The sequence below is a fragment of the Melitaea cinxia genome, chromosome 8 (genome assembly GCF_905220565.1).
Source record: "Melitaea cinxia chromosome 8, ilMelCinx1.1, whole genome shotgun sequence".
Lineage (NCBI taxonomy): Eukaryota > Metazoa > Arthropoda > Insecta > Lepidoptera > Nymphalidae > Melitaea > Melitaea cinxia.
The window spans coordinates 1,492,695-1,519,949 of NC_059401.1; the positions used below are offsets into that span (position 1 = coordinate 1,492,695).

General features: G+C 36.6%; 2 protein-coding genes across 2 annotated transcripts in view; both read right to left on the bottom strand.

Moving 5' to 3' along the window:
* Nucleotides 1-108: 108 nt before the first annotated feature.
* Nucleotides 109-9,204, bottom strand: LOC123655767 (titin-like). Its single transcript, XM_045591520.1, has one exon. The coding sequence runs from the start codon at nucleotides 9,202-9,204 to the stop codon at nucleotides 109-111; it is 9,096 nt and encodes a 3,031-aa protein (XP_045447476.1).
* Nucleotides 9,205-9,365: 161 nt separating this feature from the next.
* LOC123655629 (nesprin-1) overlaps nucleotides 9,366-27,255 on the bottom strand; it is a 98,679-nt gene continuing 80,789 nt past the window's right edge. Inside the window, exons 27-34 of the mRNA XM_045591390.1 lie at nucleotides 25,523-25,655; nucleotides 25,082-25,254; nucleotides 23,528-23,679; nucleotides 10,717-11,509; nucleotides 10,481-10,639; nucleotides 10,190-10,402; nucleotides 9,779-10,051; nucleotides 9,366-9,579 (exon numbers count right to left, since the gene is read on the bottom strand). Coding sequence (XP_045447346.1) covers nucleotides 9,466-9,579; nucleotides 9,779-10,051; nucleotides 10,190-10,402; nucleotides 10,481-10,639; nucleotides 10,717-11,509; nucleotides 23,528-23,679; nucleotides 25,082-25,254; nucleotides 25,523-25,655 — 2,010 coding nt within the window. The 3' untranslated portion in view covers nucleotides 9,366-9,465. The remainder of the gene's footprint in view (nucleotides 9,580-9,778; nucleotides 10,052-10,189; nucleotides 10,403-10,480; nucleotides 10,640-10,716; nucleotides 11,510-23,527; nucleotides 23,680-25,081; nucleotides 25,255-25,522; nucleotides 25,656-27,255) is intronic.

The window sequence follows — 27,255 nt, forward strand, 5'->3', positions numbered from 1 at the left end:
GACTAGAGATGACTAGATTTGAATTACAATAAGACTTCAGAAATTAGAACTATATTAAAATGCGTTAACTCAAAGTAAGCTTAAAGAGTGAATGCCAAAAGATTGCAACTACAAGACGACCGGCAGATTTGGCAGACGACAATATACAATACAAATTTTTGTAATAAGTGAAATTAAGAATTTTGTGAGAATATCATGCCAAACATAAATTAAAAAGTGTAATGTTTTACAATACGACTGTAGCTCAGTCACCTTGGCTGCCTTCCGGATCCTTTGTTCTGCGGGCTCCTCCTGTGTGGGGGCGGGGAGGGTAACAGGCTCGAGGGAGGGGGCTGTTAGTGTATCCTCTGAGGTGTCGATATCAACTTGAGATGTATCCTCGTTTATCGTACCCAGTAAAGAATCGGTAGGTGTCTCAACGCTTAAATAAGAACTGTGATCTTTCCAACTACATATTCCGCCGGGGAGGTCCATGGATATGTAATTAGAATCGTAAGGCAAGCTCGACTGTCGCGACTCTTTTTCTTCCGATTCGGAAGAGTGACCAGAACCTCCATCGGGATCACGATCCTTATCATTTTGATCTTTAACTAGTGTTTCAGTCGGAACAGTCATAGAGGTCTTATTCTTATTTGCAATTGAAATGAAGTACTGGCATTCCGCGTCATGATAGATATGTTTTTCAGGCCAAAACGAATTATCATTTTTAAGATTAGATTCTAAATTAACGTATTGACTTGCCGAAACAACATTTTCAAGTTCAGATTTTTGTTTAGTATTTTGTATAATAAGTAATTTTTCAGCATCATCGATCGCAAATTTGTCATACCAAAATTCGTCAGATTTAAGATTTGTTAAGTTGTTAGTAATGATATTGGATACAATGTTAGTAGGTAATGTTTCAGGGGTAGTTTTAGTTATAGTATCTAATGTTTCAATTTCGTGTGTGCCCGTTTTTGCATTCTGTGGCACCGGAGGCAATATACCTTCTTTTTCCTCAATTTTCAAGGAACTTTCAACAAATTCGTTTTGTTGTGTATTATTGTCTCGTATTTTTTCTGATGTGGTTTTAACTGTTTCCGAATCATCCAACACTGAATCGATCATACTCACATCGATATGCTCAACAATTTGTAAATCAGAACCATCGTCGTTTTTCAATGATTTCGATTGTATTGAAAATTCGTCTGGTTCTGGAGAAGCTAACGAAGGACTCATATTATCAAGCATTTCGTCATGCAAATCTTCGTTCAATTCGTTAGTTTCGGTGAGTTCGATGGGTATTTCATCGCTCATAGCTGAATTATCATTTTCAGGTAATAACATTTCCTCAATTTCTCGCTGAATATCTGCTATTTTACTTTCCAACGATTGTTCATCAGAGAATTTTTCATCTAATACGCAGGTTTGTGTTTCAGTTTCAGAAACATTTTCTTCAATGACGTTTTCTGTTAAATTAACGCTTTTATCTACGTTTCTAGTGTTATCTTCAAAACTTTTCGAATCGGGCGGATCTTCACTTTCAACAAATTTAGCTTTTTCATATTTTCCATCCTTTACTTCAACGATTAAGCTTTCAGACAAACTACTTAACTCGCCCAACTCACTAGGAGTAAATTTCCAAAATTGAGCTTCTGAATATAGTCTGTCTTTAATTGGTGTCTGTAGTGACTCAGGCGTTGATATTGCAGTTTTTATAGAACTTTGAGGCTCATCTATATGATCAGTATTATCTTGTTCCGATGAACTTATTTCCACGATAGAAGCAGTACCAGTTGATTCAGCAGTTTCAGCTTTAGTTTCTGGCTTTTTGTCCTTCTTCTTTTTCTTACTTTTCTTTTGTTTTTCAGCTGATTCTGGTAAAGACAAAGATTTTTCTACATTTTCCTTTTCCTTTGGATCTTCTAACTTCGGTTCTACAGCTTTTTTAACATTCGTAATAGTCTTTTCTTTTGATTTCGATGATCTTTTCTTTTTATCTTTTTTCAAGGGCTGTCTTTCTTCATCGGATGTACTTAAAATTGTATGAGAAGGTAGTTTGACTTCCTTTTCCTTAGATTTTGAGGATCGACTTTTCCTCGACTTTACAACTACTTGTTTTTCATCATCAGATAAACTACTTTGAACGCATTCATCTTCGGGTTTTAAGGTACTTGTCAAAGCATCGAATCTATTTTCCGACTTATCACGAACAAATAAGCTTTGTTGGTGCGTCTTGGAAACCGACGTTGATCGACGTTCTCTAGACCTAGACCTTGATCTTCGATTTCTATCCACTTTAATAAATCCGTCGGCATCAATTTGTACATCTGATCTGTGAACATCGTTATCAGATTCATCAACTAAAATTACAGGAGCTTTATATGATTGCATTTGAGTAACCTCTGTATGTATAGTTTCTGATTTTTGTATTCTTTCGGGTGAAGGTCTGTTACTCGCAACAATTTTAGCCCAGGAACTGACATTTTCTTCAGTATCCTTTGGAGTGTCTGGGCATAATTCGTTTATACGGCTTTCACTGGTTTCTTTTAAAAACTCAATAGGTTTCTCAACTGAAGGGTGATCTATTTCCATTTCTGTATGTTCAACAACAAGTCCTTCAGCTACTACTTCTGCATATGATTTTCCATCTTCTGCAGCTTTAGCCCAAACATTGACAGGCTCCAAAACAGGTGTCACCTCTACAAGCTTTGGTAATTGATCTTTTTCGGCATTGTTGCTTGGTATTTTAGATACCACCTTTTTGTCTTGCTCTTTTTTCTTTTTCTTGCTTCGTTTCGATTTAATCTCTATCTCTCTATGTTCTTCTAAAGAAACTTGATCTACATCCTTTGCTGAACTTTGTAATACTTCTTTTTCAATTAGATGAGATTCCTTTTGTTCTTTTAGACTGCTAGGTACTACTGTTGAATATGTAGTATTAGACGGTCCTGATACATTTTCTGAATCCAACGGTAAGGCTGTTTTTTCAGTGTTACTGTCTTCCTCTGTTCTTTTTGAATCTTTTGTGTCGCCAAGAGTACTAGGCGAGTTAATCTTAGAAACAGGTGCCTCAACTGATTGGTACATATAAGAAGGTGTGAATTCTGGTGCATCAGCTGACAAATTAGAGTACAAAACAGTATTTGAAAAGGAAGGTTTAAATTCAGGAATTGAGTCTATTTCAGGGAGTAGATCATGCAAGCTGTGAATGGGAGATTTTTCAGTTCGAACTGCATCCGTAACATTAGTATTAGGTTTAGTAAATTCATCGCTTATTCTCTTAATATCGTGTGATAGGTTAGAATCCGTACTTTTTATATCATTAGGTGGGCTAGGCGTATCAACGGGTCGAATATTAGAAGTTTCAGATATAGACAAGGTACTAGTTTTTTCACTTTCGATAAATGTAGCCGAGATAGAGTCAGGCTTATCAGAAGGTTTAGTTTTACTGGGTGAAAATTGTAATAGTTCTTCTTCACGTTGGAGTGAACAAACTTCCGGGATTATTTCATAATCAGCTTCAATGTCAACGTTACTTTCAAGATTTTCAATTTGGTCAGGAATTGTTTTCGATTCATCGGTGAAATCAATAGCGCTGCCGAAAGAAACGTTTTTCTGCATAATATTGTCAAGCGTATTAGTACCAGATGTAACGTCTTCAATTGTTTCGTCGATTAACTTAATTGCATCTTCTACTAGTTCTGAAGAACTCGTTTCAACTATCTTTTCTTTTCCATAGTTAGTGTCTTTATCACTGCCAAACGAATCTTGATTATCTCCTATTATATCTACAACTACAAATTCGTCATCATCGCTGTCTTTTACAACCAACTCTGTATCTATAGATGTAAGAGTGTGTATATTATCTTCAGGTATTATTGTTTCTTTCATTTGTAATATATCTTTATCACTAGGATCACTACCAAAAACTATGGGCACAAGTGATTCCGTAATATCCTCTATTTTTATATTGGATGTATTTCCTATTTTCTCTAGTTTCATTTGATTTTCAACAGCTTCATCAATACTTGTTTGATGCAATTTTTCATTTTCGTTAATTATTTCGTAATCTATCGTATCTTTGAATTCTTCATTTTTAGATTCCTTACTAATAAAATCGATCGTATAATCAATTACTGTTTTTTCGGGCACAATCTTTTCTCGTTGTTCAAGAATTGTATCTTTACTACAAGCTGTCTCAGTCTTTGGTGGTAACAAAACCTTTTTCTCTTCAACGATTTTCAGTAGGTGATCATTTGCATCTACTTTAGAATCTTTTTTATTATTTAAAACGCTTTGAAGAGAAGAAGATTCTTCTTTAGGGCCAGATTCAGGCTTTTGAACGTCTTCAAATTTATCACATATGCTTTTGGTCTCAGAATCTAGCTTAGTATTTCCATCCTCAACAGATATGTGTTGTTTTATGTCACAAGTATTTTCATTAAATTGCGGAGTTTTGATTTCTGAAATAACATCACTTGCATCTTGACTTAGTCTTGTGGCCAATAATTTTTCAGCATCCCTCACTTCATGATAAACAAGAACAGCTGTGTCTACAATTGCGTTTGTTATTGTCGATGTAGAACAAGACTGTAATAATTCATTAGGGTTCATTGTCGTTAAAGGTTCAGCGGTTGGATCAATAATTCGCTTAAAATCTTTCTCAACAGCATTTGTTGCAGGTGTTATGCTCATTCCTTTAGTCTTGTTACACGCTAGTAAGCGTTCAGCATCAGCAAGATCTTGATAGCTATGCCTTGGAGTTTCAAATGACAGAGACGGTTGAATTTGTACTTCACTAACCCTTTGTTCAATAATATTTAAATCACGAGTAACTTGACAAGGTTCTGTTGTAATTTCTTCCAGTTTAGTGTTTATATTTGTTAATTGTTGGGGATTCTGAATAAGTGGTTGTTCGTAAGTTAATTGTTTCTCGTCGATAATGACTTTTTCAACAACATTATCGGATTCTGTTAAAGTCAAAGTTTCTGGACTTTGTTCACGAGATAATATAATGCCAAAAGTTTTCTCGGCATCTGTAATTTCTTGGTAATTGTATTTTAGTGTTTCGTGAATGACAGGTTTTAATACTTCTTGGGTAGGAACTTCAATCTCTGCTTCTTGAACAATTTTTTGATGTGATTCTTTGCTTAAAGCAAATATACGTTCGGCGTCAGCAATACTTTGATAATTTTGAGATGGTAGTTCTAATATGGACTCTGTACGTAAACTATTTACGTTGTTTTTATCTTCACAAGTGTTAGATAATATGACGTTATCTTTAAACATGGCAGGTACTATTTCTTCCACACTTTCAGTTGTATGTGAATCTTCTTGTTTGCCAACAACGAAAATGTCTGGCTTTTCTATTGAATCTTTTTTGAGTATTTCTTTTGATTTTATAATAGCTAATTTAATTTCACCATCAGCAATATCATAATAAACGTATCTCGGTTGTTCTAATATTAACATATTTACAAGTTTTGTATTTTCTATTTGTTCACTGCTTTGGACATTATTTTCGGGCAGAATACCAACAGAAATTGATTTATCATCATCGAAATTTGTTGGAGAACTAGTAGTTAACAACATTGCATATTTTTGTTCTGAATCCTGCAGTTCTTGATAATTAAAGTTTGGTATGCTATTTTGTATAGACGCAATATGTGTGCAATCACTTAGTTTGTTTTCGCCATTGTCTTCATTTTCTTTAAAAAGCGCACTTGGTTGCTTTTGTATAATCTCAATTTTATATTCTTCTGGGTGAATATCATTTCTTTGTTTTGTGTCATTAATCGTTAGGTTTAGTGATTGTGTTTCTTCAGGTTTTGAACAATTTGCTTTTTCTTTTAGAAGTAATTGATAATAATTTAAATCTAAAAGCTGATAATCCAGATCAACGGCATAAGGCTTAACTTCCGCATTCAACTCCAAATATGGAGAAAACCTTATATTGTCTACAGGTTTTTTTCGTTCTTGTACTGAGCCAAATATAACTTGCTCTAGAATATCTTCTTGCTCTTCATCAGCGCCTTGCATAGGTACACTAAGAATATTTTCGGAATCGTCAGCATGTAGAGCCAGATTTAAGTCATTAATTTGCTCATTTTTATTCAATACAGCATCAGTATATTTTATTGACTCTGAAACTGTGTCAACATCATATTGACTTTGTGGTCCACTTCCTAAAATATTTTCTCCCATTTTGTCATTGCAATTATCTTTAGTGCTTTCTATAGATTCACTAAAACTTATTTCTTTTTCAATCAATTTTTCCGATAACGCAACACAGGACTCATCTTCCTTTGACTTCGATATTGATTCAATGATTTCTTCTGCAATTTCAGAAGACTTTAACTCTAACGCTTCGTTTTCTTGTGCTTTCGTTTCGTCAATAGTTTTTTCACCTACATTTTGTTCTAAAGATGGTTCTTCTAAAGAGTTACTCTTGCTATTAAAAACTTTAACTGTTCTTATTGGTGGGAGCTTTTTCTCTTCATGAGTAATAAGATAGATTTTACGTGTTTCTTCTTGTTCAATGGGTTTATAGTAAGTAATTTCTTCAACAATACTAACTGGACTTCCTTTACGGGTGTCTGTTGAAAAGAACTTATCATTGTTATTTTGTTCACTTGTAGAAGTAGTTGTTGTGTCAATGTGTACAGCTACCGGTTCTTTTACTTCTGTCGGAATACTTTCGTTTATTTCCTCGAGTATATCAGGACTAACTTCAACTTCAAGAGATTTTTGTTGCGATTCTTTGTTTGTATTTTTAAGAACATTAGGCGCTTCTTGTAAAATAGTTACTTCCGATGCAATAAATTCTGTACATGTTTCTTCGATGTCACTTTCTTGTTCAGGTATAGTGACTGGTTCGAACGCAGGTTCTGAAAATTTGTCGTCCTCTGCCATTAATGTATTCCAGTCCATTGTTATTATACTACTTTTAACAGTATCTGGTATATCTTTGCTTACTGGTTCCAAGTCTGTTTGTAATTTTACCGTAATGTTATCTGAGCTAACTGACGAATCAGTAGTCGTTTCTATTTGCTGTTGTACAATATTTGATTCATGTTTAGATTCTTTAGACTTGGAAATTTTATCCTTAGTATATTTTGATTTGTCTATTTGCTCAATCTCTTTTAATGCTCTATCAATTTCATCGTCTACATTGGATTTAACTTTCTTGCTTTTAGATTTCTTTTTATGTGGCCTATTATCTGTAGAAGATTGTTCTTCCAGTGTCAGCATTTCAGGCTCTTTAACTTCTCCCTTATAATTTTCTGGCGTTTGCTTATCTTTATTATTCGGTTTCTTAGATTTTGTTTTTCTTTTTGTCTCACTTAGGTGATCTGATACGATCGCATTGTCTCGAGTAAGTTTTTCAATATCAACTGACTTAGCAAAATATTCACCCCAAGTTTTATTATCTTCGCAATTTTTTTCTTTAACTCCGATACTTTCTTTAGCATGCTGTTGAATATTTTTTATCTCAACAGAATCATTGTACTCGGTGATATTTTGTTCAGACGCTGAATCACTTTTCTTACCTTTCTTTTTCTTTTTTTGCTTCATTACTCCAGTTTCTACGTTTTGTATATTTTCTTTTTCAATTGAAAAGTGTTCTTGTGAAATACTTTCTGAAGCTGACGGTTCTATGCGTAAATTTTCTGCAATAATATTTTCAGACGATTCGTCCTTCTCTATTCTGATTGAATTAGATTTTTCCATTTTCAATTTTTCATCTTTGTTCAAGTCTTGTTCTTGCAAGTTTGCGTCTTTTACTTCATTTATCGACGGCACTTCAATTTTTGTTAATGTATTAAGATTTTCAGTTTCAATAGTAGACTTTTTAGTTTTCTTTTTCTTGCTTGTAACAGGCTCAGTATCTTTCAGTTCTACATTTGATTCTACGGTCATGTGTGATATATCACAACTTTCACTTCCATCTTTACTTTTATCACGTGAATCTTTTACTTTTTTCTTTTTATGTTTATCTGACTCTTCAATTTCTTTGAGTGCTTTTTCTATTTCATCTTCAGTATTTTTTGGTTTCTTTGACTTATGTTTCTTTTTTGGTTTCTTTTGTTCTGCTTCAAACATATTTTCTTCTATCATAGTTTTTTCTTTATTATTTTTATCAGTTTCTTTTTCATTCTCTTCATCTACCTTCTCTGACTGTTCTTCAGCCTTTTTATATACAATTTCCTCTGTTAATTTCTGTGGTAGTATTTGAAGACATGGCTGCTCTATTTCTACCGACTCTATATTATCATCGAAATCTTGAACTTCTATTACTTTTCTTGTCAATTTCTTCTTCTTGGCCATCTGAATATCATGAGCCTTAGTAGGACGTTTTTCAGGAGCTCTACGCTGTCTTGGTATTTCTCTCGATCGGCTCCGCTGAGAGGGCCGCTGAGGTCTTTCCGTTTTTATTTTTAACGAATTTTTAGTCTTAGGTTCGTATGAAACCGGTGGACTTTTTTCCACTTCGACAACAATCTCTTTTACCATTTCGACTTGAGCTACCTGTGGTTTTGGCAACGAAGTAATACTTTGCGTCTTTACTTGCTTACGCAAACCCAACGCTAATATTTCTGCATATGATAGCTCATGAGACCGATTTTCCTTAACCGATCGAGTCGGACTCGTTTCGGTCTGAGGGGAGACTTGCAATATAGGTATGTTTTCACTCTCTTCGTGCTTAAGGGGCTGTTCAGAGTAATAGTCGTGTATTTCGCTTGTCTCCGTTTCGTAGTAAACGTTTGCATCTCCAACGAAAGGATCGCTAAAGGACGATAAAGATTCACTGACTTCACACACGATCTCACTAAAACCTTTCGGCTCACTCGGCTCGACCGGGTAATCTGTCGGCGAGTGAGGTTGCACTGCACTGATAATTTCACTCTGATCTCTAGCATCGGGTCTCGCGTCTCCGGACGGGGATCGCTCTCTTATGTCCCTTTCGCATAGCAATCTTTGCATAGGTCGCTCGTTTGGCGAGGCAGAACGCGAGCCGTGGCCTTTCACTATCTCGGCGTAGGTGGTGCCACCTGGCAGCCACGCAGGCGCAGCTGGCGGTGCGAGGCTGGAGGGTGCGGGGGGCGCAGGGGGCGCGCGCGACCGCCGCTCGGGGGAGCGCGGGCGGCGGTTGGCGCGCGCGCTGTCAGCGCTACACACGAGCATGGCCAGAGTAGCGGCCGGGTCCTCGTCGGCGGGCATCGCGTAGTATGGGTCGAGCTCGTAGATGCACCGAGTCAGCTCTTCGATTCGCCGCCCGACCTCCTGATACGCAAGTACGGACAATACATGTTTTAGAGTGGGTTGGTTAGCTCGGGGTCGAGGACGATGAAAGCTAGGTTCGATGAAGAGAAACGACGATGTATGCGGTGTCAAATACGTATATTTCGTAAACGATAATAAAAATTATAATAGGAATAGATGATCGACAATCGACTTAAAGCTAACTAGACGCGCGCTAATCTAGACGTCCCGCGGGGGATCGGAGTCCGGGACACCGCGTTGCATCAAAAGTTTAATTCGTTCGTTCCGCGCCTGTATTTTACTCTGCAGTGACTTGACTCGTTCTCGACACTCCTATCAGAGGATATTGACGAACGGATTAGTCAACGACGGGGACGAGGGGAGATAACAAAAAGAAAAAAAAACATGAATCGCGTGGTCGGTGATAATGTACATGAGGCGGTGATACTGCGCTACCGCTAAGCTTCGAGTGGCTCGCGGGCGATAAAAAAACGAACTAGCCTACGGGTGATGTGCGGAGAGAGAGGCTCACCTGTTGTTGCGTAGCAGCTCGCTCGGGGTCGCGGGGGCTGTAGTTAGGCAATGCGGCGTGACGCAACTGTTGTTCCGCCTGGAGTAACTGCGCCCTTAGACGTGCCACGTCCGCACAGTAGGCCTCGAGTTGCGCAAGCGCCGCGCCCAGCTGTGTCGCCTGCGCACTCGTCTGCGTTGCCAGCGCGTCTAGTGCCTTCACCAGCGAGTGCGCCGCCTCCTGCACTCCAGCCGGCGACGACTGTGCCGCCACGCCGTCCGGACCGAAGTGTACCTGCGATAATAAAAAAGCGATTGGTCAGCTATCCTGACATTTCGATTAATGACACATGAGACTAATGACGACCAGAGAGTACATCGAAACGTAAGAGTAACAACAATAGATCCCTAATGACTCCTCCTTCACACTCACGTTCAGTTTCTCGACCGCGTAGGAAATCTTAGTCTTTTGGGTCGATACATCATTAATCAACTTTTCTCTTAAGGCTAGTCTGTCGCGTAGAGGTTTCTTGGCATTCTGTGGCGCCTCTATTGTCTTCGTCGTTGCTTCGAGCCAATGTCCGACGTCTTTCAGTTTCTTCTCGCATCGCTCCCACTCCTCGGCTAACTCTTGAAGTAAACCATTCTAAAAAAAGGAAAATTATGATTATAAACATTTGAATATTTTAATAGATATATGACCCCTATACTTGAAAATACGGACTGTTTTCGCTAAACGTTTTTCTACATCGACCGTCGCATTTTCGGCCGCCTCTAGTCTAGAAGGTAAGTCTCCTGGACTGGTTACGCGTTCTATTGCTTCTAATTCCTTAGTCATATCTGCTAAGTTTTTAGCTTGTTGCTTGCAACTCTTGAGTGCGTTCTGAAACAAAAGAGGGAATCGTCATTATCGATCAAACATAAAAAAAGTAAACACATATCGAAAGTAAGACCCCGTACCCCATATTCAGTCTGTTTTTGCTGCGCCTCCTGCAAGTCGGCCAACGGCAGCGGCCGCGCTAGGAACGCTCGCTGCGTTTCTACCCAAAGCAGAACTTTCTCTAAGAGAGCTAGGAACCGAGCTACAGCATCACAGGCATCTTCAACGACTGCCTGGCGCGCTTCGAGTTCACTGCACACCGCTGCAAACTGGTCTGTGAGCGCCGTCACTGTGGACTGGATGAGCTGACGCTCGGCTGGGTCACGGCTGCCCTCAACAATGGCTCGCGCGTTACGTGTCAGGCGCTCCACGCGGTCAGCCACGGCTGGAATCTCGGCACGCTTTGCCACCAAACGCTCACGATAGGGCTCTGGTGGTAACGTGCGCTCCCTAGCGGTAATCTCGGCGCTCCGAACCCAAGCCTGTACGCTGTCTACGTCAGTAGCGTACTCGCTGCGGGCGGTGCGTGCGCGCTTCCATTCCCTTTCTTTCTCCTCCATGGCAGCGGCTAGTGCCTCTGCAGATAATTCAAGCGCAGCTAGCTCCTGCCCCGCGTCAGGGGGCGCGGAGCCTCCGTAACGCTTCCTGCTCTCTTCGGTGAAGCTCTTAGTCTTCCGAACCAAATCCGAGACTTGGTTGGCTAGGTCGCGGACTTCCGGTTCGTTGTCTTCCCCAAATACGTAGAAGGTTCCAACTTTGGCTACGTAGACCTCGATCTGCTGCCGGAGCTGCTCGATCTTCTCCGAAACGCGATCGAATTCGGAAACGATTTCGTCGATCTCCGCGAGTCTCGCCGCAAGAGTCTGTCGCAATCTGGAAAAGAAAACGTTCGTTAGCGAGCGTCAATTAGTATTCGAATCGGAGGAGCTTCTGGCGCATGAGGAGGAGCTGCCAAAAGGCGACGAAAATAATCCGGCGGCGCGACGTGACGCGGTGTGACGCGGCAAGGTCGCACCGCGGCACGCGTACCTCGTCGTTCGTGGCAGCGGCCTGCGGCGTTCCGCTCGCTTCGCCCGCCCGTCGCTCAATGAACCGAGCGGAAGATTTACCCGTCGCGTCTAATTTTATTCTACATTATTATGTTTGCAATGACATCAGCAAAGATTTCAGTGCACTCGTGTTTACGTTCCGCGCCGGCATGTGTGCACAGTTTATGGTGACGTGACAATTTCGACCTTGCGCCTAACTTGACAGTCAAAGTGCTGAAAAGTCGCATTTACCTATTGCGCAACGTAAACCACATGCGCTAATGAACACCCGTCGTCCATAACCGGCCGGCGCCGCACGGTGTGGGCGAAGTAAACATTTATAGAGCAGCTGCCAAGGATCGCCTAATACTCGAATCCCGAAAACTACGTTTCGACCTCGCTAAAATACGCTCGTACAGTGACTCACCGCGATAAATATGCACAGTCACATCGGTGCCGCGCTATGCGCCCCCGAGCACACGATCGTTCGATGCACGCACGCACTCTACCATCTATTCCCCCGGATGTTATAGACGACTATCTTGAAACCGGCCCGGCTAGTATCGGTCTGATCGCGGAAGCAACGCGGGATCGCCTTTTCGTGCATCGCTCACAAGTTTCGATCTTGAAAATCTATATTATGTTGAGTAATGGCGAACGTTCTATGTATAACCCTCGGTACACACTGCGAGGCCCTGACCCATTAACTGCGCGGTACGCATGCGCGGTGCTGTCTGAAATAGTCTACCAGTTTGAATACGTAACGATTACACAGACGTCCCCCGAGCCCGCGTCTGGAGCGGCGATCGATTAAAAGTAACCCCTATGCAGTCATCGGGAAGCTCCACAGTGCGTCCGTGGCGCCGGCACATACTGCCTTCTTGTTGCGTCGCGTCGGCTATCCGATTGATTCTATTTTTAGCTATAGGATAGCGATAATCTCATTAGAAATTCTTAGGAATTTTAAATTACATGAAAAAGTATTGATTTTTAAGTATGTTAATATTATTTACGACCGATGCGTAATTTTTAATATATGTAAACTAAAGTCAAAGTATTTTTTTATTATTCAATTAATATTTGCAACGGTATCGTCACTAACGTTTGTGACGTTTAAATTTTGTATATCGACACTTTTTTCATGCAGTATGTTATGGATAACTAGGACGACAAAGATTGATGATTGATTTGACGATATTATTAATGCACCCTCAAGTTGAATGACCCTGCGGAAATCAACTTTAGTTACGGCAAAAACTGAAAACCTATATCGCAAACGTATGTTTTAATATGCCATAATAAAAGATTTGGAGTTTGTAAAAAATTCCTATGGAGCGAAATTTAATAAAATTGCTTAGATTTGAAAATTGAAGAAAAAGTTATTACGCAAAAAAAATCGTAGTTTTTTAAGAATTGCCAGGAAACGCAACGATTGGTTTAACTTCACACTGTTTGAACTAGTCTGTCAAAAGATCTACGCAATATTTTCTAATATATAGAATTCTCGTGACGCAGTGTTTATTATCAAAGTCTTCCGAAACGTGTGGACTTATTATTATGAAACTTTATGTGCATATTGGGTAGGTCTAAGAATCGGCCAACATTTATTTTTCATAACCCTAAGTTATAATGGTGGGGATTTATAATATATATGGCAAAACGACGTTTGCCGGGTCAGCTAGTCGTCCTATATTTACGGCTCTCAGATCAGCTAGTAATATAAAAATAAAAATATAAAACCAAGCTACTCGAACAATATTTTTCCGGTAGCTCCATTAAAATATAATATCAACTAAATTATGCTTTAAAAAAAGTGACCTTGTCAACGTACTCACACCGATGTAAAATAGAAACATCATTGAATTTCAAAATTATGCCATCAATTATTTTTAATGAAATGGCGGCAAATCAAAATGTAGGAATATGAGCAACGCTACAAAAATGTATGGCGAAAATAAAACTAGCTCAATCATCGGTCATGGTTTCCTGTGACGTCACTTTATTGTCAGCTGCTTGGTTTTAAAATACGAATCTTTAATTCATAACGCGTAGCTGGGAAGTCGTAATTATATTTTTGTTCTTGAAAGTTCTATTTTATTAATAATTCATTCATATTAATGAAACATTGATTCAAATTCTGATGATATACGGATATTTGACGTGTATGTTCTTATGTAATTTATGAAGGGATATATAAAAAATACAATACAGTAAGTAACCTGTATGTCAAACTTAACTATAAAAAGTTTTTCATGAAGATTCTAATCAAATAACCCTAATTGAGGTACAAAACAATCACCGTTAACAAGCAACTAGTACTAGCTAGTAGTAGTAGCAAGAAGTACTCGTAATAACGATGATACTACATAAATCAACTGAATAAAATATCTACTTAGAGAAAGTTATGAATTATTGACGGTCAGCTTTTCCGTTTCAATTAATTCAACAACTATCTTATATTAATGAAGTTTCGAACTGATCACGTTTCGAATTAAATAATTATAAAGCTATACCTATATTTATCTGTTTATCTTTCATTTATATAAACTAGATAATTATTTAATCTATATTCTATTTTCAATTTGACCACAGACTAACAATAAACAAAATAGTATATATGCGAGTGTGGGTCAAATACATGTTAGAGTGTGTAATTTTTTTTCTATTGATTTAATGTACATTTTTTTCAAAAAATTTAAAAAATATATTATCATTCTGCACTCCTCTATATTCCATACCCCTCCGTCCGCGCAATTTTCGTAAAAAGGGGTAAAAAGTTGTTGCTTCACGTATTTAATATATATAGAATAAAAATTAATCGCCAAAATATCATATAAACACGCATAGCTTTCGAACATCTACACCAAATTGAATAATTCTTATTTCGTGTTCTTTAGTGTCAGAACAGGGTTTGCGTAGAATAAATTAAAAAATAATCTATTCAAGAAAAAAGTACGGTACGAAGTTGTTTGAACAAAATAAAATTAAAATAAATCATATTTTCACAAAAAAAATATGGCGGTTTGCTGGATCACCTAGTTCAGTTTAAAAAAGTTGCTCAACGCTCTGAGAGAACTCGGGAAATAAATTTGAGTATGCTAATCCAAAGTAATGTGAGATATTTTGAATTTAATGTTCATTGAAATCCGCTGAGGCTTATGATTGGGAAATGGAAAGTTCGAGTCTTACGTCCTTTTGATATATATGTGTATATTTGAAGCTAAAAAATTAAGCTCTGATGAAAAGTAAAAGAAGTTACAAACTTATGGATATTAAAGTTTCCCTATTAAAATTATAAAAAAAAATATATATTTATAAAAACCCACGCGTCAAAAAACTGGGTGAATCTTGAAATAATGTTATGGAATTCGTATTTAATATAATATATATTTTTAATAAGTATAACAGAGTCAATGTTGCTCTAATAATACAATCTATTTTAATATCTAGACTTTTTAAATATTAGCGCACTTCTTTCTAGAATCTATAAACTTTGAATATAGTGATGCGAAATTTAATTGTAGTCAATAAAATGTCGATATAAATAAATAAATAAAAATATTTAATATTCGTGTTTTATTTAAAATTGATTTTAGTATGTCAATTTTACTATTACGCATAAGCCTTTTTCTCTATTTAGAAAAAGAAGCTTAATCTAAAAATCTGTTGTAATGATTATATAACAGGCTTTTTCATTTCATATGGTTCAACAATCTAACAATAATTTCAACAAAGAATAGCATATGTACGACTTTTTTTAATATTAATTTATATTAACGCCTAAAATATGTACGACTTGTTTTAAATATCAATTTATATTAACGCCTAACATACCTCAATTTACTTGAAATAGTAGTATAATCAAGTTTTATTCCAATTAATATCTGTAATACTTCTTCACTATTATGTTGTCCATGTAAATATCACACTTATACCTTCAAACATTTTCACTCTTATCGACTAAATATTTTAAACAAATCGATACATTTACAGATATTTTTAACGAACATCACTAAAACCATGAACAAATATACGTTTCATGGCACATGATTCGCTGGTGACATCATAGGCCGGAATTATCTTAAAAACGTTGGACTGATGACCTAATGATTTAAATATTGTCATTGCAATATTTCTGACGTCATGTCAACTTGTTTCAATGTCTGTTGATTTGTGTGTTGCTCAGTGGCAGATGTACCAATAGGCTTAGTACGTTGGAGTCTAGGGTGGCAAATTTTAAGGGGTAGCAAATTTTGCCTAAATTTCTTTTTGAAACTTTATTGTTATACGAGTATGGCTTAAAAATGGGTCAACCGAAATAATCGCAACTAGAACTCGCGACTTCTTGTCCGTTTTTCGGGTGGCTGTGACTACAAATTTGGGAACTTGGTCATCGCCTGACTGTACACCAACTATTAAATAGGGTATCGCGTTTTAGAGGTCATTAAGGCGGCAAAAATTAAATAGCCTACATGGCAAATTTGTAAATCCACCAGCGGTGTCGCTCATATTGATTTTGGTAAAATTTATTAAACTACTAACTGAACCGGCGAAATTTGTGACGCCATATTTATCGTGAACATCACTCATCAACACTTTTGAAAATAACGAACGTAAAGAATTATCCAATTTGTTGCAGTCGTCTAGATGTTTTGCGCGTAAATATATTTCAACAATAATTTTTAATTTCTTTTCCAAGAGTTAAGATCTTGATATAATTAAAAAAATATTTATTAAATGTTACCATCCCACTGTTAGGCATAGAGCTCTTTCTCTGTTTAGGAAAAGAAGCTTAATCTAAATATCTGATGTAGTGGTTATATAACAGCCCTTTTCGTTTCATATTCTTCAACAGTCTAACAATAATTTCATCAACAAATATCATATGTATGACTTTTTTAACTATTTGCGTTTATGATATAAGCTTTATTTATCAACGCCTAACATACCTCAATTTACTTGAAATACTAGTATAATCAAGTTTTATTTCAATTCATATCTGTAATGTTTAAAGATACGCTTGGGGTCTAATATATATATAAAAACTACATGAGCCAATTGACCACAAATTTAAATACTCTGTTCTAAGCGGAATTGAACACACGAACACCGATGCTCGTGACACTTTTCCATCACAACACCAGAACGGTTATTAAAAATAAATTTTATATTACCGTAACGCAATAAAAACACAATTTATAATTTGCCTTGTAGTGTATTATCAACACGCCGATCTGCACTTGATAGTTTTATAAAGTATTTTATGTGCAAAAATAAATAAAGTGTGTTCCTAAGTATACCACTATATAAAAATGTAATTTTAACCGACTGCAGAAGAGGTTCTCAATCCTACTATATTTTTTTTAATGTGTCATAACGTTTTTCTGGGTGTACGATTCTTTTTTTTAAACCGAAAGCTGGTGCTTGTGGTCCCATTAGAGATCTGACGAGTACTTTTTGAGTAATCTCTAATAATCCGTACTAGTGGTTGCACGGTGGTCAAAATTCGACCACAATGAATTTAAATTTTAAGTTTGAACATTATTAAAGTTCTACTATCAAAGACTATACTTCTATGATAATAAACAAAAGAGTATGTATGCGTGTGTGTATCAAATATATAGTAGTGTGTGTAATGTTTTTTTTTTATTGATTTAATATATTTTATGCATAATTTTAAAAAATATTAGCATTCTGCACTCCTTATATATAAACTACAAGTTTGCGAAATTTCGTACTCTTCCGTTCGCGCAATTTTCGTAAAAATTGGTACAAAGTTTTTGCTTGACGTATTAATATATAATTTAGTTGACTATTTTTTGACTATGTGTATTCTTTTTGATGTAATTAATTGAAGTTTGTTCTTTTTGCTTGCGAGCAAACACAATTATGTACATGGTTAATATAACTTTGTAATAAACATTCTCACTTCCGGATTTCTCATTGAGTCATCATGATAAAAATAGTTTGTTTACATAACTATAGCTCTATTAACACGCAAAGTTTATACTAAATAATGTATGTAATAATAGTATATGTGTTTATATTAAACATGTAAGACTCAATAGTACTGTGGCTACGGTATTAAAGATTATAGCCACCCCCTCTCTTCCCGTAAGAGGCGACTAAGGGATAACACAGTTCCACTACCACCTTTTAACTTATAAAGCCGACCGATGGCGGGATAACCATCCAACTGCTGGCTTTGAAATACACAGACCGAAGATGGGCAGCAGCGTCGTCGGTGCAACAAAGCCAGCCCTGCGGTCACCAACCCGCCTACCCAGCTAGGTGACTATGGGCAACTCACATGAGTTCACGCTATTTTTGACGCGAACTTGTGGAGGCCTATTTCCAGCAGTGGATTGCGATAGGTTGAAGTAAAGACTCGATATACCGATATAAAAAGTATTGATTGGTTTCACTGTAATTTTGGTTTATAACTTACGTTTAATAATAAGAAAATTTACTATTCTGATATGTATTAAATAATAATCATTTTTGAGATATGACTTTATAAAAAATTTAATCTTCCATTTTAACTCTATAGCTAATTTTTTTATGCAACTAGGTCAGCAAACAAGCGTACGGCTCACTTGATAGTAAGCGATTACCGTAGTCCATAGACGCCTGCAACACTACAAGCATCGCAAGCGCGTTGCCGACCCCATCCCCAGTTTCCCCCAGGAGTTCTAGTTACCTTACTCACCACAGGAACACCATACTGCTTGAAAGCAGTATTATTTAGCTGTGTTCTTCTGTATGATCGAGGTACTTCCCCATTCGAGCTGCTTCAGACTTTGAGGATATTTCCTGCTGTGCTCTACCTCAGTTAAAGTTTTTTTCAAGTTTTAAGATTTCACGAAAACCAACTCAACTTATAACACGTCCTTGATAAACCTATCTGTTACGAAAGGTGTGACAGATAAAAGAAAACTAACCTTAAGACCTGCTTTACCTTATGCTGACATAGCCTATCAGTAACTTTGCTGGACAAAAAAAAGTGAAAAAGGCTCTTATGAGACTAACCTTTTCTCTGTTATCAAATGACGTGTATCTATTATCATGGTGCAGATAAGGATGTCATTTCTTATGTTTCGATTTTATATTTATTTGTAAAAATATTTGACTCTTACAGTTGAACGATGGCCACTACAGGAACACGGCGCCCTTGACCGCACCGTGTACGTCGCGACCATATTCGCAAATTATTATCAGCTTATACGAAAATAGCATTTATTACAATATGATTAAAACCCAAAATTAAATGCTTGAAGCTTAAATTCAATTTATCACGTTCAACTGAATCATATCGTGGTCTTTATAATGTAAGAAAAAGGTTTAAAATTCAATGTAAAATGTGAATAAAGGTTTTGAATGAGCTATAAAATTCGTCTGTAGAATTTTAAGTAAGTATTTTTCTTACTTTTTAAAAGTGTACTACAAAATGTCGTTATATTGAATTACACTTTTCCGTTTCGACTTTCGATCGCAGTCCACTGCTGGACATAGGCCTCCACAAGTTTGCGCCCGACATCATGGAGCGAACTCATGTGTGTTGCCCATAGTCAACACGCTGGGCAGGCGGGTTGATGACCACAGGACTGTCTTTGTTGCACCGAAGACGCTGCTGCCTGTATTCGGCCTGTGTATTTCAAAGCCAGCAGTTGGATGGTTATCCCGCCATCGGTAGGCTTTATAAGTTCCAAGGTTGTAGTGGAACTGTGTTATCCTTTCGTCGCCTCATACTTACAAGAGTATTTAAGTGTGTCGAGAAAATTATTTGAAATTTTAACGAAATGTCGTGTCAACTAGAAGAACGTCACTGAAGATTGTTTGTTTGTTTGTTTAAGTGCACTGATCTCAGTTCTTCAGAAAAAATCTTTTTACGTTGGTTCGTCCATTCACCGAAGAAGAAAGTACGTTCCCGAGTAGAAATTTTTTCGTCTTCCTTAGAAGGACCGGACCAGGCATGCCTGATCAGGACTAGATAAGGCATGTAACGCAGATGATTGGTCTGGACCTGATCAGGATGAGATGAGATTTCCTGATCTGGACCTGATCAGGAAATCTCATCTCATCCTGATCAGCGGGTTCGGTCCTTTTAAAAAACACGAATGTATATTTTTGAAAAAATTGTTTAACAAAAAAAAGCGAATTGATATAAATATGTATTAACATAATTATTATAATATTTATTTCCGTTTATTTTTTCCAATGTATTATTTATTTATGTTTTTACTTTTAATATTAATTATTTTTATTTATTTTTATGTTATTAATTAATTATTATTATTAATTAAATTTTATTTATTAACTTCTAATGATTAACTACTAACTACTATTTCCTATTACTTACGACTGCTCCACTGTGTAGAAATGGGCTCCCTGCTAGATTGTCCTGATAACTGTATATATACTAAGTGCGCTTAAAAACATTAATAGCGCGATTCAGGCTCAGTTTGCGTCATTTCTTTCAGGCCATCCTGATCTGGACCGGACCAGGTCCTGATCAAGTATGCCTTACCATACTTGGTAAGATTTTACATCAGGCTAGCCTTGTCTGGACCGGACCTGGTCCTGATCCAGTATGCCTTACCATACTTGATTATATTTTACATCAGGCTATCCTTGTCTGGACCGGACCTGGTCCTGATCCACTATGCCTTACCATACTTGATTATATTTTATATCAGGCTATCCTTGTTTGGACCGGACCTGGTCCTGATAGAGCTTGCCGGACCTGGCATGCCTTATTCTATCCTGATCCGGTCCAGATACATGATCTGGTTGAGCCTGACCTTTTTTCTACTCGGGTTGTTTACTCAAATTGACGCGAGTAAAACCGCGAGGTACAGCTAGTGATATAATAAAGTAGATAAAATTACTATACCTAAATAAATCATGTACAAAAATATATTTTTTTAATTAAGTCAAGTTGTTTGTCCCAATTACAAGTTAATAAAAATATATTATGAAGTGTTTTTCCATGCAAATTTTATGTACACTCATTTATTTCATAGTCATGTACTTACTCAACCAATTACTTATCTAATTAGATAAGAATTTTTTAAACGAAACATGTACTTGAACTAATAACGATAAAATGCACTATTTCAAGGTCATGTATTTTGGAATAATTGTTAAAAATAAAATCATTTAGCAGAATCTAACTTAGTTTTTCATCTATTTACATTTTTTAAAATTAATTGCTACATTTTTAAACCGGATGTTAATATTTTTTTTAAATTCAATACAGCTTCTCAGCTGACTCGCAAAACATATTTATCAATAACATTTCAACGAGAAAAGCAGATGTCAAACAAAAAAATAAAAATCACAAAACCTTGCCAACATAAATACTACCAGAATTTTTGACGCCATGTTTTTAGACATTGCTGTTGACACAATTTTGATACTTATCGTAAAGTCTTAAAGATGATTAGTTTAAATACTATTAAAATAATTTTTGAAAAATTGGTTGTGTTCGTAGTTGACAAGACGTCGATGCTGTGCCAAAATTCCTACATCTTCCGGATTAGGACAGACAGACATACATAATACTCTTGTTAATTAGTTCAGCTGTGATCTTTGACTTGATGATATTATTTAAAACTAATTTAGCTATTTTTAAATAGCTAGGAATAATAATGCCAATCAATAGTAGGATTAAATACGAATATCATATTTATATAAGTTGCATATATTAAAATTTTGATAGTGAAATCGTTACTGTTTCAAGCTAATTCTTACTCAGATTCATCTTATGCAGTAAAATCATTAAGGATAATACCTATACAAATAAATAAATTTAGTGTGTCTGTTTGTAATATTAAAATAACCGTTTTTTATTAAATGCATATGGCTGGCTATATACGGGACCATATACCAAAATAAAATTTTTTACAATTTTTGTCTGTCTTTCTGGTTTTGACGGGACTGTCACTGGCAGATAGCTGATGTAATAAGGAGTAAGTTAGGCTACTTTTATTTTGGAAATTTATTTATTTTATAACTCTGCGAACTGAACAATAACTTTTTTGTTAAATTCCATGCGGACAAAGTCTCGGGCCTAGCTAGTTTTTAAATAAAATCTTAAAACTTTATATGGGTATATAGGCATAAAAATATTGGTTCAGACGCCGTTCATATCGTAAGTCGAGTACTCTTCGTTTATGAGCCAACAATGGGAGGCCACGTCGAGCTCTCTTGTAAAAACTCCCCGCTACACAATCAAGTTTTACAGTCATCACTTCACATTGTTAACTTAAAGAGACAAAATTTTACAACGCAATTAATATTGAATCGATATTTTCGTGGAATAATTTTCGTTTTATTTACGTTCATTATTTTAAGCTACCATTATTTGTTAACAGAAAAGGCCTTTACTGGACCAAGAGATGTTTATAAATATACTAGCTGACCCCGCAAACGTTGCTTTGCCATATATCTTACTAACCTCCTTAACCCCCCCTACAACTTAGGGGTATGACAAATAGGTATTATTCGATTTTCAGACCTACCCGATACGCACACAAAATTTCATAAGAATCGGTCAAGCCGTTTCGGAGGAGTTTAACTACAAACACCGCGACACGAGAATTTTATATATTAGATTAGATAATATATGATTTAGTATTTATCACCATCATCACAGCAGCCCCTCGCAGTCTACTACTGGACATAGGCCTCCACAAGTTCACGCCAAAAATGGCGTGACCTCATGTGTTTTGCCCATAGTCACCACGCTGTGTGAAGTGAGGGGGTGGCTATATTCTTTGATCTATCACAGTCCACTGCTGGACATAGGCCTCATAGATATAGTATTCTATTTTATTGATAATTTTTATTGTTATTTAAATTTCTTTGATTCCATTGTATCAAATCAAATTATATTTTATAAATTTTAATTTTAATTTTTATGGCATTGATTTTAATATCGTTGATTTTATTATGTATATATTATGTTTATTAATTTGAAATTTATAATATCATTTTTAATTTTGTTAATTAATTCAAATTTGATTATTTTGTTCTTAACTTTAGTGTAATAATTTTGTTTTCATTGATAGTTCTCTTAATATAAAATCTTATTTTTTTTTCAGTACGTCGCCTTTTGGTCAACTCATTATGTAGGGCTTTAATTAGAATTATATTTCAATAGTTACGCCCTAAGCAGCTCCTTGAGATTCGCCAGAAATTATCGAACAACTATTAACTCTAACAGTAAATAAAACGATACAAACCTCCAGATGTCAGAGTAAACAAATTCCATTCTTTCGCCGTTCATCACTTACCTTTCGTATGACAGAACTATGAATGATGCTAATGAAGTAATTATTAATAAGAAAATATACGTCCAACATATTAATGTAACTAAAATGAGGTGTTTCAAAAAATATATTTAAAATATACGTTGTATCAGCGGGCCGACGATCTACGTAAGATTGCCGGTGTAGGCTGGATGAGCATCTGGCGCAAACTTGGGAACTTGGGCCTTTGTCCAGCAGTAGACTGCAATAGGCTGAACTGACTGACTTATTGACTGATACGTTATATCTATAATTAAATATTTTACATTGATTTAATTATAGATATAAATCGCTCGGTCACCAACCCGCCTACCCAGCGTGGTGACTATGGGCGACACACATGAGTTCTCGCATTTTTGGTGCGAACTTGTGGAGGCCTACGTCCAGCAATGGACTGCAATAGGCTGAAATGATGATATATTCAAATATTGCTTATATTTAACTAAGTCAACGTCATCTATTCAAACTACACCTCAAATTAGTTACATCAATAGTATCTACGACTAAGCTCTAAGACATCGACGACACACGCTCACGACACTGATACTCACATATCGTAGGCCTCAACGAGTTCCTTGACATTCCTTTCGGTGTCAGCGGCTACGTCCTTAGAGTGCGGCTTGAGGAGAGACAACACGAAGTCCGCGTGTTCCAGTAAATCGTCTTTGGTCTCTTCGAGACTTGACACTTCGATTTGCAGTTCCTAGACATAATAATTATTAATTTTTTTGGCTAAGATCTAGATTAGGTAAAACCGAATTTCGGGACCGTGGGGGGATGGGGGAGGGGAGGGTGGGGAACACTACCCCTGGTACCACTATCACACCTCGGAACCCCATGGTTATGGAGATATCGATGGTTAAAGTTTTGAGGTTAGAAGAAGAATTGGTCATTTGTTAGTTAAGTGGCCTCCAATTTATGGGGTGAAATGGGGGTGGGAGGGTAAAGGGTGGTGGGGAGGGTGGGTTTTTTAGCCCCCCGTAGTGTGCGTTTCGCGTAAACCCCGTGGTTTCGAAGATATCGTGTTTGAAGTTGTGGGGTTAACTTTACGTGATTCAGAGATATTACAATACCTTAGAGCTCCGTGTCTGACTCCACCTTAACTCCGGTGCAGCGGGAAGTGCACTCATATGCTCCATTCACCAACTTTCACATTTTATTTTCGAACAAATTTACGTAAAAACGATCTCGATTGCAAGATCAACAAACGATACGAACTGACGCTTAACGACTGACAAATCGACATTTTTAAACAAAATAACGCGTCAGACATAATATTCTAATAAAATTAGTAACATTGCGTGCTAGAATATAGGTTTAGAAATTCGAAAAATACCCAAAACCGAATCGGAGCACCCCACTGTCCACGTGGTCTTGGTCTGTCCTACCCCTAGAGTGTTTTTTTTGTGCCGCGGAGGCGCGGAGGGAGGGCAGCCCTCGCCCGCCGTGCGAAAGCGCGCGAACGAATGCGTAGAGGAGCGGCTGAGCCTCTGCTGCGGAACGGAGCATGAGTGAGCGTGCTTTCGCACGCAAGGGCGGAAGGGCTGCACTTCCCGCAGCGCCGGAGCCAAGCGTTCCTCTAACTTTCGAAATTCTTCTTCTAACCTCAAAACTTTAACCATGGATATCTCCATAACCATGGGGTTCCGAGGTGTGACAGTGGTACCAGGGGTAGCGTTCCCCACCCTCTCCCCCCCCATCCCCCCACGGTCCCGAAATTCGGTTTTACCTAATCTAAAGCTTTACCATTTTTTTCCTTGATCGTTCTCAAATAATTGACAAATGTAGTAGTTACATCCTAAGTTTTGAATTCAGGTTCGTCTATTGGGTAACATGATTGTATTTGGTCAAGTTAAAATTTTATAGGCCATTCTTAAATAATTGTCAAATTTAATGCATCCTAAGTTTTGAATTGAAATTCTCTAGCTTTATTATATTGGGAAATACATTTATTGTATTTGTATTTCAAATTTAGACAACAAAAAAATCTTGATGTTTCTAATCTAAATAGAAACATCTTAAGACCTGAACGTACTGATAACAAGGTTAATAATAAACCTACATTAGAAGCACCTATTTTTTTTTTATTAAAAAAAAATCCTCACCTGTAGCGCATGCCTAGTGTCTAAAGCACGACGCCTAGTAGCAGGACTAGCGTCCAGCTGTCGTAGGCGATCGTTAGCAGCTGTAACAGCAGCGGCTAGACTTCTCTGTGTGTCCAGAAGTTGATTCCAGCGCTGTAGCTGGGTATCTGCTGTCGCTACGCGTTTGGCTAAGCCTATGATAACAAGGAAAAGATTTATTTAATATTTTAGGCTTTCACTTTAGGTTCAATATATATTATTAGATGTGCTTTTTATTTTAACTGTTACATCTCTCTCTCGTAAAACTTATGCACATAAACATGACTAAGCTATTTTATCCATCAAATTTTATTTCACCTAAAATAAGTTCGATGACGACTTTAATTTTATTTTTTAATTGATTTAAACCAAAAACTTAATCAAATTTTAAAGGTAACACTTCAAAATTGTCGAATTAGTTACCTTCGCAGGCGACGTTCCATCTATCAGCGAGATCCCTAGTCTTCTGTTCCACGCGTTCACCGCTAGCGGCGTCAGCACCGCTGCACAGCTCACGAGCCCGCTCCCTGACTACGTCGAGGAGCGGCTGTTGATTCTATATAAGACAACCAAAAACAAAATAATATAAAAATTCAAATACCTAAAAAAACATTCGTTTTGCTCGTGAACTGTGACAACAAATAATTTATATACGTACTTTAAAAACACGATACCCTATATCGCGTTTATAGAGACAACCGAAGTCAAACCACTATGTAATGTTCAAGCACTAAATTAATAAATAAATAAGTATAACGAATAAAATACAAAACGAAGCGTAAGCAAAACGAATCGTTTTTTAATATAGAAATCAGACATATATTAAAAAAAATTACACAACTTCAGCATACTTACAAAATATAACAAGATGATATAACAATACTACAATACCAAGTTTATCTAAAATTCCAAATAAGACACAGAATTATTTAACCCAGCACACTCTAGCCAGAAAAATACTTTTGGAATGTGAAATGTGATTAAAAACAGCATGGGATCAAAAGAGCGTTGCATATCAAGTGTTTACAATGTTATCAGAGAACGCGATGACTGATAACGCGTTGATAACATAATTTTGTAGAAATTCTGCACGATTTCTAAGGCGTAACATACAAATTCTTTTCTTGTGAAGATTAATATGTAAACATACTTGTTTCACATTCAAATAACCCAGTCTATTTGTACCGAATTCAAATACCAACCGAAATTGTTATTGTCATTGTCATTTGATAACAGCAGAATCATATAATATTATCAATTGTTATTTTGATTCCTATTTCAGTGTCAAAATTCTTAATCAGCATGTAACATAACTGAAGGTGTTCCGTGACATGATTTAACATTCCTACAGCGGCAGACACCTTGAATACGACGAATCGTATGACTGTTTGACCTCGTCGTAAACGATTTGAGATGTTAATTTGTAATGTCGTAGCAACTGGCCGGTAATCTTATGCTTAAAAATTCAACTTTTATCTTACTTCAAAAAGCGGAGGAAGTCCTCATTTTAACCGTATTTTCTTGTGTAAGGTACCTCGTAACTTTTTAATGAGTGTTCCGATATTTATTTATTTTTTAATCGAAAACTGCCGCTTGTCATGTGATCCCGTTTAAGTTTGATCGCTGGACTTCTGCAACTACGAGTATCTCTTATAACGCATATTTAATTTATCTTTTCTTGACTACATACGTTGTTTTACCTGTCGATGTCAATTGGTGTCGACTTTTGTCGTTTACGAGTAAACACAATTATTATTGTTTTCGTTCTGTGGTAATCGTTGTTTTTAAATTATACTTACTATAAAGCTTATGTTGTTATTATTTTACGTTTGTCTATTACGCCATCTTCGTTACTTAAGTGTATACGGGAAAATCGTCGAAGCGACATCGGTCATGACCTTGAGGCAGGCGCTTAATAACATTACTATTTATAGCTACAGTGTTTCTTGGTTTGCATTGATTCATTCGATTACAGTCAAAATTTATTTTCCTGAATAACACGAAATTATATTTAAATAAAAATTATATATTTAAAAATATATTACGTATCAGTGATCTCACAGAAATGTTGCGCAATAAAAAAATAAAACTGAAAGAAACAATCAATCAAATCATGAAATCATAAGTCAATAATTATCAAAAAAAGAGAATCATTC